The 17,269-nt window shown below is 37.1% G+C and overlaps 1 protein-coding gene across 1 annotated transcript; it reads left to right on the top strand.

The window, feature by feature from the left end:
* The first annotated feature begins 5,377 nt into the window (after positions 1-5,377).
* On the top strand, positions 5,378-13,370 carry LOC134496695 (vomeronasal type-2 receptor 26-like). Its single transcript, XM_063302405.1, has 5 exons — positions 5,378-5,539; positions 6,290-7,132; positions 10,227-10,454; positions 11,191-11,317; positions 12,469-13,370. The coding sequence occupies exons 1-5, from the start codon at positions 5,378-5,380 to the stop codon at positions 13,368-13,370; spliced, it is 2,262 nt and encodes a 753-aa protein (XP_063158475.1).
* Positions 13,371-17,269: the final 3,899 nt, after the last annotated feature.

Below are 17,269 nucleotides of genomic sequence, written 5' to 3'. Positions count from 1 at the left end.
ACATTGGCACCACTGGGAACCAAACTGAGGAAACTGGAAACAGAATATCATAGTTCATTCAGAAGGAATGATAGACATAAAATAATTATATAGCATTATATAACATTATTATATTATACATTATATTTCTGACTTTCCTGATTTGAAATCTTCCCATCTGGACATGGAACACAGTCATAGCAACAAAATGCTTTTCCCTCCTTCTTTTTTTGACTGTATTCTGGATGGCAATTGTCATTACACCTAGCTTCAGGAAGGACCTATGCATTAAAAAACAGAACAAACCTGATGGCTCTTCCTATCATGAAATCACGAGACCATAAGAAGATTTGGTGATAACAATGGGGAACAGTTAACATGTATATGAAATAACACAATTTCTTTTAATTTTAATTGCTTGGCTATATCAAAATCAGCCTAACAATTTTTCAAATATTTGTTTCATCTATGGACATGGAAGAGATGACATCTCTGCTGACTAGCAGGCAGCAAATGAAAATGCTATATCATTGTACCCCTAACTTCAGAAGAGCATCTCTCTGAATATAGGAACAATAGACATTGAGTCAGGTAATGCATCTCTCCTGAACCAAGAATCATCAGTAGAACAGCCATGACAAAATCATATTTAAAACACTACCTTCCATGGATGCACATCTTGATGATCCAGTCTACTTCTACCCTTGATCAATTTTGGTGCTGATTTCAATGAAAGCATTTTATGTAAAGCATGTGCTATGGCATGGACTGCATTATAGATGCTATAGCTTTGGCCAGTCATGGTTGTCTCAAAAAGAACACCAGGGAGATTTTCCAGTTTCTCATGTCCAGTGCATATGTCTGTACTACCAAGTTCATTTGAAGTGGAAAATAAGCAACCAAGATCTTCCCAGAAGATGCTGATAAACCCATCTCCATTCAGTGAGTTCAAATGTAGGTTCTGAAGAAAATGTTGAAAACTCAGCAGTCATTTGTGTGGATTGTGAATGACAGCATACCATGGAAGACGTGGATATCCAAATCTTTCTGTACTGTCTGGGATGAGAAATCCCAGTTGGCTGTCATAATCCACATCTTACTGATGGATGCCTCTGTCATGCCTTCAAGTATTACATAATTTATTTGGATTAACCCTGGAGGAAGAGAAGCCATATATTCATCACAGAAATAATAGAGCTACCTTATAATGATTTATTAAATTATTGTATGCCACTGACACTCAAAGCATCTGGACATTTATTTGTTTCAGTGACTAATATGTAGCAATAATAATAATATAATAATAATAATAATAATAGCTGTCATATAGCTTTTTTTTTCAGCAAAGTGCCAGGAAAGACTTTTTAAAAAGTTATATTTGGTAGGAGTTACTTTCTCTTTTAAACAGTGTTCTGGGTAATTGGAAAGAGGGAGAAAGGAAAAGAACCAGAAGTAGCAGCAGCAGGAGTAATAATATTTGCTTGAAAGACTTAGCTTAATCAAGTAAATGAACATGTTAGAATATCCTGGAGGTGCAAATTTAGGGTTGCATAAGAAGGCACACATTTGTTAACTCCAATCCATTCAGGAATTCTGTACATCTTTATCTGTTAGTTCTTTCATGTTATAAGAACCTTAAGGGCATTTATTTGTTTCTCTGCCTTTTAAAATATCCTGGAAGGGGGAGTTGAATAAAGGGTTTGAGATGCACACTGTCAAGACATATATATTTCAATTTCCATTCCTCAACTAGTCTCATATGTAAAAAGGAAGGAGAATTCAATATAGATTGAATTATTTAACATTGAATTATTTAACAATTATTTATGGGGGAGGGAGGGAGGGAGGGAGGGAGAGGGAACCCTGAATTTAAGATAATACTCCCTCAACCAAAGATAGGTAGGTAGTTAGGAAGTAACAGATGTGTAAAATGTAGAAGAGGTTCCTTATCTATCTTAAGAATTTCTTTGTCTCTCTTTGTTTTACATGATCCTGAAATGATAATCCTTTCCCAATTCTCACTTGTTAAAAACCCAGCTGAATACATTTCATGGCCCACAAACTCAATTCTACCTGTGGGATCTTGTAGATATGTAATAAAATGGCCATTTGAAGTGAGATTTCAGAGTCAAGGGACCCAATGACAGCCATCAGCTTCTTATGCTGGTCACAATGAAAATTGGGGACAATTCTTTCCCTGGTAGAGAGAAGTTGCAGAGTGTTTGATGGGTCATTCTGGCACTCAAGTAACTGTCAAAGATGTGGAAACCCAGTGTGATGTTGGGCAGGGTCTTCAAATTCTCATTGATCTCCTTCACAGCAAATATGAAGGCCAGGACATGCTGGTTACTTTTTGGGGTTGCTCTATAGAAAAATTTGCAATATATTTAACACATAGTCTTATTACCCAGATGAATAATAAAAGGTTATGGTTATGATGATATGTAATAAAGGACCTCTTGAAGAGTATGTCACTATGCATAACACTGGATGGAAAAAGATACAGCTTAATAATCCAACACCAGATGCCAAGGTAGAGAAAATTTCCCAAGTCAGTAAAACACAGGCACTGCTAACTGCCTATGTCACTACATCCTGCAGCTGAAGCTTCTGAATGGTCTTCAAGGGCAACCCCATGTAGGACACATTACAGTAGTTGAATCTAGAGGTCACTAGGTCATGAGTAGCTGTGAGGAGGGCCTTCTGACCATGATTATGGCAACAACAATCAATGTTATCATTCCAAATAGACTTCCCTTTATTATTCATATCATTCCCTTCTAATTTACAATAATCTCTTCCTGTGCCAGATCTCATTCATTCATTTAGAAGGCTGATTATTTTTAATGCATCCCCTGACTGGTGGGGATGGGGTAGCCTCTGCTAACATAATCCCACAGATGCCTCTTTTTATGCTTTTCCCGGGCATGATTTTTTTATTTAGAGATCCCATTCTGGGTAACCTTTTCATCTTGAGCAGTTCCAGGTATCTGACCTTGGCCTTTTCTATTCTGATTCCTTTCCAAAGTCTTAGATTGGGTCTGCTTCCCTAGATGTGAGGGAGGTGAGCTGTCCTCTTTTTTGATGAAAGAAATTAACTATATCTGAAGAGTTTTGCAATTTTCTCACCATGGGCTATAAAGATTCTGAATTTTCCTTCACTTCCTTCAAGGAACAGACAGGAAATCTCACCATTAAGTTTGGTTTTGTTTTGTTTCCCCTAAAGTTGCCCATAGTAAAATATAACACACTGCACCATTCCCTGTGGACAAGTCTTGGAACATTGTAATTATGTGAGATGACAACATTTCATCCTTCCTCTGCCAAACCCATGTGCATTTTCTCAAGCCAGTGAACAACTTCAGTAATAATCTATGAATGCTTATATACTGTAAAATATTGTGGTGCATTTCAAGCTAAAAAATAAGGTCAAGAAAATTGGCAGGACCCAATCAGTCTGATATTTCACTTTATCAGAAGAATCCAGTACTGTTATATCTGGTGACTAAGGACCTTCAGAATTTGTTTGGACGTAAAATTGTGTAATGAACTAATCTAAGTTGCCTTTCTCAGCCTAATTTTTTGATAATAATCTTCTTATTTGGATCATGCACTCTGTCATTCCTGTTGCAGTTCTGCACTCATTGCAAAATTTTAAAAGGAAAGAATAAAGAGAAAATCTGTATTGTTTGCAGGAAATTTATATCTGCAGGAAATGTATATAAAATGTGTATTTTAGGGCAGCTGCATACATTCAGAGAGAAATCCAAAGAGGGAAAATATTTTTTCATTAATAATGTGGATTGATTGAAATATGCTTTTCTCCATCCTTTTTAATTCACAGCCTAATGCAGACTGAACACTGGCAAAACATGTAGAATCAAGAAATCTAGTGCTGGACAGTTTCTTGAAGCAATGCATGGCATGGAAAGGGTATTTCTGCTGCAGCTTCTCCTTTGGCAACTCCTCCACCCTGTCCTGACTAAATTCAAGGCATATGATACCATCTGCTCTATGAATGACCCCTTCCAGTTCCCATATGAATACTGTAAAACAGGGGATCTAATAATTGGAGGGATTGCTGCCCAGTTTGACTGCCTTTTGGAAATAAGCAACTTTGTGGAACCCCCTGAAACAAAGGTGGTAGATGAACTCATGTAAGGAAATTTTTCTACTGGAGGTTCCAGTGACTGGAAGGAGGAAGTTATATACCCAAGCCAAGAACTGGGATTACTCTGAATAATCTAGTTCATAAAAAAGCCTGAAAAAAGACTTTTTGAAAAATGCTTTTTATTGTTACGGATTGCTACAGTCTTACAGAATTAATTTTTAATTCACTTTCTTCTACATTATATTTCTCTATGGTGCCAAGTGTCGCTTTTCTATCTCTTAGAATGACCATTCATTATCCCATCACTTCCTCCTATTTTATATTCATGCTTATTACTACTTCTTTCTGATTTCATCTTCCTACCAAATAGCAGTAGCATTTCTATTTTCTTTGTTCTGAGCTCTTGTAGTTCACTTTCCTTTTTTCAACAGATCATATTATCATCTTGATTGTTCAAATTTATATAGATTTTTTATAATCTGTTATGGTCCAACTCATCTGTTAATCTATATAAAGGAATTTAAATAGGATCCAGGATGTGCTGGCATAAATTAGAAACTGTTTTTGGCAGGGCACACTGTAACCAGTTGGGATTTAATGCTTTTCTTGACATGTTTAAAGGCAATCTGTAATCCATACTTTTCATTGCTTTTGAGTAAAACAGTTGTATGTGAAATAAATTAGCCTTGACGTTTGATTTTACAGTTGATATTTAGGCACCTCTCCATCCTTAGCAGATCCCAACAAAGGCTAAGCATTGTCAGATCTGCTTATTGCTAGGATAGGAATCTATAAGTCCCGTTGATTAGACTGTTGAGAACTATCACTGAAAGCAGTGGCAACTCAGTTCCATGATGCTGCCAGGAAACTATGGGTGTGTTCTTTCAAATCCTGGGTGTCATGCTTAACCTGAGAGAGTCTTTTTCTTATTCAACATGGCTGGGAAGATATATAACTTCAACTTGAAATTTATCCACAAGGACAAAGAAATAATGTATTTGTCAAAAAGTATTTAAATGGTGTCGATGAAGAGTCATGTCTAAATAAGAATATGTATTTGCGACAGCTCAAATATTTAACTTTGTTGGTAGACACAATGAAGTCCATGCAAAGTCTGTGTGATAGTTATCTCATATATTATATAAATCTTCCCTCAGGGTAATGTTAAAGAATTACCAGCATGTCCTTTCATTAATATTTGCTGTGAAGCAGATCAATGAGAATCCCAAAATATTATCCAATCTCAGCATAGGGTTTCACATTTATGACAGCTACAATAACGCGAAGATGTCTTATCACAACACCCTGAAACTTCTGTCTGCCCAGAGGAGGACCGCTCCAAATTACAACTGCGGGAAGCAAAGTAATTTGATAGCTGTCATTGGGGGACTTGATGCCAAAGTCTCCCTTCATATGGCTACTGTCTTAGGCATCTATAAAATTCCACAGGTACGTGAAGGTAGGCCATGAAATTCACAATGCTGCTATATTAATCTTTCAGGAAAGTTCACAGTGACAGTTGAAATAGCCCAGGAAGGTCATTGAAGAACAGCACTTTGCCTGATGAAGCCAGGTTTCAGATCTCCTGTCTAGCTCCACATTCCACCTAAGATTATAAGATGTGACCAGCCGCATTTATTATTCTCACCCCTTTTATTTCTGTGGTTTTTAAAAACCAACTTAGCTTTGAAGAGTTCTTAACCCTTGAAAATGTTTGCACCATTATGTAATCTTGAGTTGTCCTAATGCAATTATGTCCTCAAATGGGTTTTAGAAATGATTCCTCTTTATTCCTTCACCTTTATTCTTTTCCGGAAGAAGAAAGAGACTTCAGGAGAATATTTTTAACTTTAACTCAATCATGCAAGGGGTTAGTAACTCAGTTTTCAACAAGTGTAAAATGCTGTGGGCAGGTTCACATTTGCAAATAGATGCAGTCTCAAATTCTCTCTTTCCATGTTGGTTTGCCAAAACTACGTGGTTCTTGCCTACAAATGTTTTATCAGGACTGCTTCTTCAGACCTAACCTTTTGCCTATTGTAGGAAGACAATATGCTTCAGAATCTTAGGGTCAGTGCTTTCCTAAAAAAGACAATGTTCTTCAGAAGTGTGATGTCAACACAGGAAATAATTGAGATACTTCCTGGATATTTTTTGTAATTCTACCCTTCTTTCTTTCTTTTAACATCTTTTGCATAGATTGCTTGCTGTGTGTTTGCTCCAGTAATGAACAGTAACACCCAGCTCCCTTTTTTCTACCGGATGATCCCCAGTGAAACAAATCAGTACATGGGAGTTATTCAGCTGCTCCTTTATTTCCAGTGGAAATGGATTGGGATTATTTCACCGGATGATGATAAAGGAGAAAAATTTGTGCAGGCATTGTTACCCCTGCTTTCCCAGTATGCAATCTGTGCAGCAATCATTGAAAGAACACTATCCCTTTCTGGTGTTTTAGAGAATTTTGAGTCATTTGAACCCCTTCTTGCCATGGCTGTTTCATTATCCTCACCCAGCATCAAAGTCTATATTGTAAATGCAGATCCCCAAGCTGTGTCATGCTTGAAATGGCTGCTATACATTTATGGGAGCATAGAAAGCCCAACACAACTAACTATAGGCAAGGTGTGGATTATGACAGCCCAGTGGGATTTCTCATCAGAGACGTTTCACCGGGATTTTGATGTACAAGTTTTCCATGGTGCCTTGTCTTTGGCAAGTCACTCAAATGAAGTGCTGGGGTTTACAGAATTCTTGCATTCTCTCCATCCTACCTCGTCAAAAGGAGATGGGTTTATCAGGATCTTCTGGGAACAAGCATTCAACTGCCTATTTCCTGATCCTAATGTGGACAAAGAGAATAATAATTCTTGTACTGGTGAAGAGAACTTGGAAAATCTCCCTGGAACTCTCTTTGAAATGAGCATGACTAGTCAAAGCTACAGCATCTACAATGCAGTCCATGCCATAGCAAATGCTTTCCATAGGATGTTCTTATCTTCCACCAGTAGGTTAGATCCCCCAAATCTGTTACCTTGGGAGGTAATGCTTTTCAAACAGATAATTCTCTTTATTATGGTTAATCCAATATGTCAGAGCTATTGCTTCTGAGAGGCTATCAAGACGTTTGTATTTCTTTACAATGTTATGTTTTCAACTTTGCATCTTGCCTGTGATGAAACAGATACCTTTCTCGCCCAGGCATCACAAGCAACATAGAAGCAATTAAGCTCTGTTCTGGTTCATGGGACTAATCCAATATATCTCTTTCTCCTTCTCCTTCTCCTTCTCCTTCTCCTTCTCTTTCTCTTCCTCTTCCTTTTTTCTTCTATAATCTATCTTTATCTAAATAATAATAATAATAATAACAACAGTAATAATAAATTAAACTTGTATGCTGCCCAACTCTCAATGACTCTGGACAGCACACTAGCCATCATAGTCCAAATCTTTTAGCAAGGTACATTAAATCTTTGTCTCTTGATGAAAGCTAAAATGTTCTTTTCTCTTGTTTTCTATTTCTATAAATCAGAAAGAGAAGTTTATGTGGGTCTATTTTGAGCCTCTTCAGGAATGTTGGACAAAAACATGTTTCAGAACGTTTTGTCACTGTTGTCATGGGACAGTTCTGACATGAGAACTTGTTGCTCTTGAACTGGTGTTCTCAAATTATCAGAGCAGCATAAAAATTGAATTTAGTTTTTTTCTTGGCTTCATCCACCAGTTTGTGGAATATGTGCCTTGGTATGCCATAAATTTTAGCCTGGATGTCGTAAATTTCAGCCTAGAAAAAGTTGTACTGTAAGTTCATGGAATATAAGAAAATAAATTCTGGCTCTGAAGGCTTACAATGTAAACTTTAGTCTAGGTAAAGAAAACAAGAAAGGAATTGGAAAAATAAAGGGCACAGTAAATGGGGTACTTGAATTAGTATGTCCATTACAAACAGTATTTTTATTTCATTTCAACTGTTGAATCCATATTTGCATTCTTAGTTCAATATCACATGAAAACCAGAGAACTGGTCCCAGGGACGTTCTCATATTCAGCTTTCCTACATTTCTACACAAAATGACCTGACTGTCATCTTTTAGACTAATGAGAAAGATCAGAATTTAAGGTATCCAGTAGATTTCATATCAAGCATAACCAGGCTTCATTTGGACAGAGGTAATATAATGCGTTCCATGTTTAGTAGCATAATTGGCTTCGTGTTGTGTGCCAGGTACACACTTTGTTGGATCGGGAAGCCCCCCAACCAGTCACTCATGCCCTTGTTATCTCCCATATAGACTATTGCAATGTGCTCTACATGAGGCTACCCTTGAAGAGTATCCAGAAGCTACAGCTGGTCCAGAATGCAGCCACGCAGGCTATCTTTGGTGCCACTAGATTGGCACATATAACACCCTTACTACACGAGCTGCATTGGGTACCAGTTTGCTTCCAGGTCCAATTCAAGGCATTGCTTATCACCTTTAAACCCCTACATGCAGCCAGGTTACCCGAGGAACCGCCTCTTCCCCATTACATCAAACTGGCCCACCCGATCATGCAGAAAGGGTATAGAAGATAGATAAATAGAATACTTTATTGGCCAAGTATGATCAAACATACAAGGAATTTGACTTCGGTGGAAGAGCTCTCAGCATATCTGTACAACATCAAAAATAAGAAATAGTAAAGCAATAATGTTATTTACTAAAACCATACAATCAAGAAAGAAAGAAAAAAATGAAGGAAATAACATTACAGCTATCAACCAACACACAGTCATATTTAAAAGGAAAATTTATGTTGCGGACTCCGTCAGTAAGAGAATTCCGTTTGGTGGGGTCCAGGAAATGGGCCTTCTCTGCAGTAGCTCCTGCCCTCTGGAACATCCTGCCCCCAGAGGTGAGGTTAGCCCCATCGCCCCTGGCCTTCTGGAGGGACCTGAAGACTTGGCTCTGTCAGCTTGCTTGGGGCGGGGACAGGAGTAGTTACGCTTGGGGACGGCTAGTGCCTTAGAGCATTCCTCACAGACATGGACTGAATGAGACCTTTTCCCACTTTGATTTTATTCTTATTCTTATTCTTATTTGTTAATTGTAATTACACTTTATATACTGTATTTATATTTTATGCCTATTGTTTTAATAGACTACATTTATTGTAAACTGCCCAGAGTACCTCTGGTGAGAGGAGATGGGTGGTGACAAATTTGAGGAATATATAAATAAATATCCTACCAACCATACCAAAATGATAAACTTTGGTTCTCATCTGACATTTGAACTTGCATGAAATCTGTTCTTCATGCAAGAACAGATAGTACATTTATTATCTCATTTATATTTTTAGATTGTAATTTTAGGTCTATATGTTTTTATTATACTTTTTTGTAAACCACCCAGAGTCCCCCATTGGGGGGAGATGGGCAGTGATATAAATTTAAATAAAATAAATAAATATATGCTGGGATGTGGTGGAATTGTATTCTATTCCTTATTTTTTCGAAGATAAGATGTTCAAATACATCTGAAAACTAACTGAAGAATAATATTAAATGAACTATATTATAGATAATAATTGCATTCTAACACAAAAACGGATATCACAAATGGCGGCCTCTCACAACAATAGTAGGGATTGTTGGATTGCTCAGTATTAACTCTAAAGGCATCTTTAGCTAGCCATAATGATGCCAAAACGATGAAACAGGCATTGTGACATGATGCACTTTCCATCTTTTCATACTAGCATCATGATGTTGCATACAAGTATGTAAGGGGAGGAGTTTGCATTAGGACCTCATTTTGTCATTTGTACTCCTTGCCCTGCTTCTGTGGATGCCAATGACCAATTATTGGGGATATGAAAATGCAGGTGCTGTTACACTCATGTTTTTCCTGCTAGTTGCCTGCCACATGATCTGAATCAGTTTAGACTGATGAGTTTGGATTCATATAGTAGAGCTTTTTTATATTCTCATTTTGCACATATTGAACAATATTGAGAGAAAGCACTTATTAAAATGAAAGCTGGAGGGTAGGTCCTGCTTCTCCGGTTTGTAAATTATATAAACAACATTATCCAAACACACAGTTCTTCTCTACTTACAATGTTTTATCATTGCTTGCCTTTCTCTCTTTAGCTTCACCGTTTTCTGAGGACCATCTCATTTAACAATAGTGCTGGAGACACTGTATCTTTTGATGAGAATGGAGAATTGGTAGCTGGATTTGATGTTATCAACTGGGTCACTTTCCCAAACAAATCCCTTCTTCGTGTGAAAGTTGGATGGTTGGATCCACAGACTTTACATGGTCATAAATTAACTCTTCATGAAGAGGCCATCACATGGCACAGTTCATTTAATCAGGTGAAGTACAAATATAATTTCAAGTATGAAAAGCTAAATGGGAAAGTGCCCCAGTCTTTGCAATTCATAAATGATTTGTAGCCAGTAGAGCTTAGAGGTAAATAAATAAGTATTTTCTTATACTAACAAGCTATCATTTAAAAAAACTACCTTCTAACTCTAAATCAAAGGCAGCTATAGACTGGCAAGGAAGAGGTAAGAAGAAGAAAAAAACCCTATTCTCTTGGTTGTTTTTTTTAAAAAATCCTTCCCAACAACATGAAATTGTTTTAGAATGCATAGAATGCATTCCTTTCTCACTTCCTTTGACATGCAATATGAAATCAGATTCATTTGGGGCTTGAGTGTTTAATCGTTTAATAGCCAAGGGCTGCTTATACTATTTAGTGTGGGGTCTGAGGGGCTACGTTATTTATATAGAGTAGTCAAGGGCTGGCTAAAGGGGAATTTGGAAGGCTTTCTATGTTTTTTAATAGTTATGTCTCTAGTATAGGACTTAATATTTTGGAGACTTAAAGAGTGGAGAAATAATCCTGGGACCATTAGCTCTTATTAATATCTGATTCAGGAGCTGTAGTCATTGACATAATGTTGACTTTCCAGACACACCTTGATGCTTATCCTTTCCACTTAGTTCTGAAAAATGTTCCCCAGATTAAAAAAAAAAAGATTCTGTAGTAACTAGACTACTATGTTTTCAAGGACATGCTTATTCATTTCTTTATCCTGTGGATAGAACCTGCCCATTGCTCTGTGTAATGAGAAATGCCATCCAGGTTACAGGAGAAAAAGGAAAGAAGGGGAGCCATTCTGCTGCTACAGTTGTGTTCCATGTCTGCATGGGAAGATTTCGGACCAGAAGGGTAGGAGACGTAATATTCAATATTAGGAATTACAAATTGAATGGACACTGGTAGGAAAAAGAAAACACAACAATTTCTTTACCAGTACTACAGTCAATACAATAATCTCTCATGGTAAGCAAGTCATACCAACAATTAAAGCATGTCTTCATTCTCCAGAATCTGAAGAAAAAAAAATATTTATCAGGGTATGTTGCTAAACCTCCAAAACAAGGCACCACCATCACTCAGAGGTTAGATTCATAGGTAGGTAGGTAGGTAGGTAGGTAGGTAGGTAGGTAGGTAGATGATTGATAGGTAGATAGGTAGATGATAGAAAGATAGATAGATATCCCAAGACAAAAAGAAAACTTCCCCTCCCTCTGGCACATTCTTACCTGGGCCTAATAGCTAACAGGCCACATAATTTCTATTTGGTGGCAGAAACTAATAATTTCTTCCTCCAGTAGAAAGCTATGGTGGCAATGTCAAAATGCTGCTTATGTTATAAATATGACAATGCATGTATTAATATTTACATAAGACAGGGATCTTTCTCCTTCTCCAATACAATACATCTATCACTTAGGAAGAACTATTTACAAGTTTAAATATCAAGGATGAGGTCTCAATTACTTCTTTCTCTGTACAGCTTTGCAGCATTTGGCAATGGCAACGTTTCCCATTACCTAAATATTAACATACATATGAAATACCATAGGGAGTGTTTGCAACTTTTGTGAATGTATAGCTAGTTTCTATTAAGTTGTGAAAAGAACTTAATTGCATCCCTCTTTTAAGCATGCATTTTTTCCTTTGATTTAGAATTGGGTTCAATAGAACAAATTATTATAACCCATAAATCGAAATCTCTAGTGATGCTAGTGAAACTTTGACTGCAGTAAGTTTAGAATGCAGAACACTTATTGGTCTTTGATGTCATCTCTATTCTATAGTTAGGGGTGAAGAAGAATAGGCTGTCACAGGTATTACTGTCCCACCAGTTCAGAATGAGGAGTGAATCAGCTATGCTTAATATTCTACCATTTCACATTTAATTTCTCTTTCTTGTTAATTTTTGTACAGAGTTGAAATAAATTCTATGTAAAACTTGGCAGAAAGGGCCATTCAGTTCATTACATTATGTATCTGTTTTGTTTTTTGTGTTTTAGACATGGACAATTGTTTCCAGTGTCCTGAAGATCAATTTCCAAATGAGAGCAGAAATCAATGTATTGCCAAGAGATTGCATTTTCTCTCTTTCCTGCATCCTTTGGGGATTACTTTAGCATTTTTGGCTCTCTTGTTTGTTCTACTCACAATCCTGATACTAGGAGTTTTCATCAAGAACCAGAACACCCCCATTGTCAGAGCCAACAACCGGGACCTCACCTATTCTCTGCTGATCTCCTTATTGCTTTGTTTTCTCTGCTCCTTGCTATTTATTGGCCAGCCACAAATAGTGACTTGCTATTTACGACAAGTTACTTTTGGTATCATCTTCACAGTGGCTGTTTCTTGTATATTAGCAAAAACAATCACTGTAGTCCTAGCTTTCATGGCCACCAAGCCAGGATCTAGGATGAGGAAATGGGTTGGGAGAAGATTGGCCACCCTCATCCTGTTTGGCTGCTCCTTTGTTCAGGTCAGTTTTTGTGCTGTATGGCTATGTACAGCTCCTCCATTCCCTGATTTTGATATGCACTCACTCCCTGGAGCAATTCGAGTGTGCTGCAATGAAGGATCAGTTGGCATGTTTTATTGTGTCCTGGGCTACTTGGGATTTTTGGCTATTGTCAGCTTCACAGTGGCTTTCCTAGCCAGGAAGTTGCCAGATAGTTTCAATGAAGCCAAGTTCATCACTTTCAGCATGCTGGTGTTTTGCAGTGTATGGCTGTCCTTCATTCCCTCATATCAGGGCACTAAAGGAGAATATATGGTGGCTGTGGAGATCTTCTCTATCTTGGCATCTGGGGCTGGATTATTAAGCTGTATCTTTTTCCCTAAATGTTACCTCATTATCCTGAGGCCTGAACTGAACATCAAGGAACAGTTGATAAAGAGAACCATTTAAGCAAAAATTTCAATTTGTAATTATCTAGAATAAAATAAAATTATTATACTATTCCTGAATGGAAATTGCTACCTTTTTTTCCCCTAATTTTTGAGGCATTCCTAATAATTTAATCCTCAGCTGATTTCTATAAAGAATAGTACTATCTGAAAATAATGTTGAACCCTGGAGGTAATGGCTGAAGTTTTTTTCTGAGAAAATTGTTGAAATGGGTGACAGCATGGACCAGAAGGAAACTTTAGTCATTCTGATCTTCAGAAGAGTTCATAATATGAACTTCCTGGTTATACATGGAGTTTGTGCAGAAAAGAACTAAAGTGTTTTGCATCTCAGCAATAAAGCATGATTTACAGTAGGTATTGTGGTTCAGGGCAGACCCTCCATATTCATTTTAAAAGGAATGACAGAGTGTCATTAGCATATTGATGACAGCACACTTAGTCAGCCTGTTCCAGAAATTTCCTGATACTGTGGTCAATAGGACTGAGAGCTGCTCAAAGGTCTGCATAATTAGCAAATACATATTATTCCATTACAGTTTCCACCACTGATGATCCTCCAAGGTGAACAATTTGTCTAGAATAAAATGGAAATCAGGAATATTGAGGAAATCCTGGGGTTTGGTTTTCACATGTTCCAGAATGAAAAATTGAGGTTAGCCATCTAGAATGGTAGAAATTTTTCAGGAAATATATATATTTCTGAATAGGCAGCTAGAGATGGTCAGATTAAATAGTTTTCTACTAGTGCTCCTTGCTAACTTTACCCCATTATTCTTTTTTTTTTAAATGCCCATTTTCTACTTCTTTGTCAACCTCATTCATGCCATAGCTGTAATACCAGTTGGAGGGAGGGGTTTTCTGTTATTTCTGATTATCCATTAAAATACAGAGTGCATCGTGCACAACAACAAGAAATACCTGGATTGTGACTACACAACCAAGAAAAAAAAAACCAATATAGAAATATAGCAAATGACTCTAACACAAATACAACTGTTTAAAAACTTCTTTCTTAAATGTACTGTACCTTGGCTGAAAAAAAAGTCTACATGATCACTAGATGGCAGCCAATTTTTGTTTCCACATACTGGAGATCCAGATCTTTATAGCTTAGATTGAATGACTGAAGAAAAGCAGTAACAATAAGGACCCTCTCAGAGACCATACCCATGGAAGTTTTTAGGTTCCCAAGATAGGAGCCATGTGAAATGAAAGGTCAGAATCATGTCCTCCACTTACAGGAATTGGATTATTTAATTTATTACAACTGAAGTTTGGCACAATCCTTTTCCATCTGGATAGAAGTTTTAGAGCAGTGTTTTTCAACCAGGGTTCCATGGAACCCTAGGGTTCTGCGTAGGGTCACTAGGGGTTCCCTGGGAGATCACAATTTATTTTAAAAATAAATTTATTTCAAATTTGGGCAACTTCACATTAGTTTCATTCTTTAGTTTTAGTTGAAGAACACTGTTAATGCCTATATACAGGCCTACACATGAAACAAATATAGCAATTTTGTAACCTCTGGCCTATATTTGAGCCTGAATGTGTAGGGATTCCCCAAGGCCTGAAAAATATTTTCAGGGTTCCTCCAAGGTCAAAAAGTTGAAAAAGGCTGTTTTAGAGTGTTCTGAAAAGTCATCTTTTCATTTGTAAAAAGAGGGAGGAAGGATAAGGGGACTCTCACAAACACTGCAAGAAGCTTCAAGACTGTTGCAGTTCACTTCAGAACAACAACAATAATAATAATAAAAAGCCACCACAACCTGCACAGTAGTGCTTAGTAGAAAATCTGCAGGAGTTCAAACTTATGAAGTCAAGTTTGTGAAGAGCTTGTGATTCTTCTTTACCTTTTTTTTTTTTTTAAAGAATCAAATCAGTGCAACAGTATAGCAAAACTCATATACATCACTATGAATCAGGTATGTCCAAACACCAAGATAATCAATGATGGCAAATAAAAATTAATCTAAGAAAGCTTGTTTGATTCCTCTTATTAAAATAATATCACTTAAGTAAATAGAAACTGGTTTAAGAACTGGCCATGCTTTCTTCACTTAGGGCTTGACTCCCATACATAAACTGGTTGAAAATGAAGCCAGTTTTCCTGATTTTAGTGCCTTCCTCCACTTTGGCCATATCACTCTTAAGTTATTCCCGTTATTCCTGGATTATATCTTTTATTGATTTCAGTAAAAGGCAATGCACTAAATGCTTGGAAATCTCATTTCTGTCTCTTTCCACCCTGTGTGTGAGTGAATGAGTGACCCTGTGAGCCAGCTGTTCTCTCTAATCAGCTATCACAGCTCTTCTCAGGGTTAGATATGAATACCATACATGCAAAGAGAAGCAGGAAGTTCCATCACTTGGGCTCTATAACCACGAAAACAATCTACATCCCAGCAGAGCTTCCCCAGAAGATATGAAGACGTGCATGGAACCATACGGAAACCAACCATTAGTATCATATCTTTTTAATAATAAACTCAAGGGCCATAAATTTGTCATAATTAAGCACATGGGCAGAATATTTCTATTGCTCCAGTCATCAAAGCCTCCAACAGAAGTCATGCTCTGCAGGGGTTTGGTAGTCAGGATGGAAGAAATGGTGATGAGTTTTCTCTCTCTTTCTCTCTCTGCTCCCAACCCTGGACGGAGATAGATGGTAGATCCTCCCAACCCTGGAAGGAGATAGACTCAAAAATGGAAGGGTGGGGATCCGATGTTCAATGTTCTTTTTTGAGTTTGGGGAAGACAGATGCAACTTGTGGTCTTTGGTACTTTTTTTTTCCAAACAGAAAGGTGAAGCAATTAATTAAATTGCCCCTATTACAATGAAAAGCTTTCAGTTTGCTTAAAGGAGGCATGATACATTGTTGTGCACTGTAACTCTTACCATTATATGGAATAACAAAGAGTGTGTCATGTTCCCCTGCCCTGACAAAGTGGGCTAATGGATAATCAAGAGATTTTAAAAAAACAGAATTTGGCAACATATAGAAGCATAATGTAGATGGAAGTGAATTAACAATTAATTCTGTAAGACTAACAATAAAAAAGCATTTCAAAATTTTTCAGGCTTTTTTTTTTGTACTAGATCATTTGGAATGGTGCCAGTTTTTGGATTGGGTACTTAATTCCCTACTTTCAGTTACTGGTACCTCCAGCTGGAAGATTTCCTGACATGAGTTCATCTACCACCTTTATTTCAGGGTGTTCCTCAAAGTTGCGTATTTCCAACAGGCAGTCAAACTAGGCAGCAATCCCTCCAATTATTATATTCCATTTTGCAATGCTTATATGGGAAGGGGTCACTCATAGAGCAGATGGTATCATATGCCTTGAATTTAGTTAGGACAGGGTGGGGCAGTTGCCAAAGGAGACACTGCAGCAGAATTACCTTTCCATGCCATGCTTTGCTTTAAGACACTGAACACAGCTCTGTCTGTTTCTTGACTTCACCTGTTTTGCCAGTGTTCAATGTGCATTAGGCGGTGCATTTTAAAAGGATGGATAAAATCATATTTCAATCAACCCACATTTTTAATGAAAAAAAGATTTTTTTTCCCTTTGGTTTTCTCTCTAAATGTATGCATTTCCCCCAAAATACTTGTTATGGTTGCATTCTTTCCAAAATAAATAATAAAATAAAATAAATAATAATAATAATAATAATAAAAAAATAGCTATGCTTTTTGAGTACAGAACTGCAGTATAAAAGTCAGGGTGTATCACCCAAATAAGCAGATGATTATCAATATATCAGGCTGAGAAAGGCAAATTATCTATTTTATTTATCTAATTTTCCCCCTCCCATCTCCTCCCATTGGAGGACTCTGGGCAGTTTACAACAATCGATTAAAAACAACAACCCAACCATAAAATACACAGTATAAA

The sequence above is a fragment of the Candoia aspera genome, chromosome 4 (genome assembly GCF_035149785.1).
Source record: "Candoia aspera isolate rCanAsp1 chromosome 4, rCanAsp1.hap2, whole genome shotgun sequence".
Classification (NCBI taxonomy): Eukaryota; Metazoa; Chordata; class Lepidosauria; order Squamata; family Boidae; genus Candoia; species Candoia aspera.
This window is presented reverse-complemented; position numbering and strand designations above follow the sequence as displayed.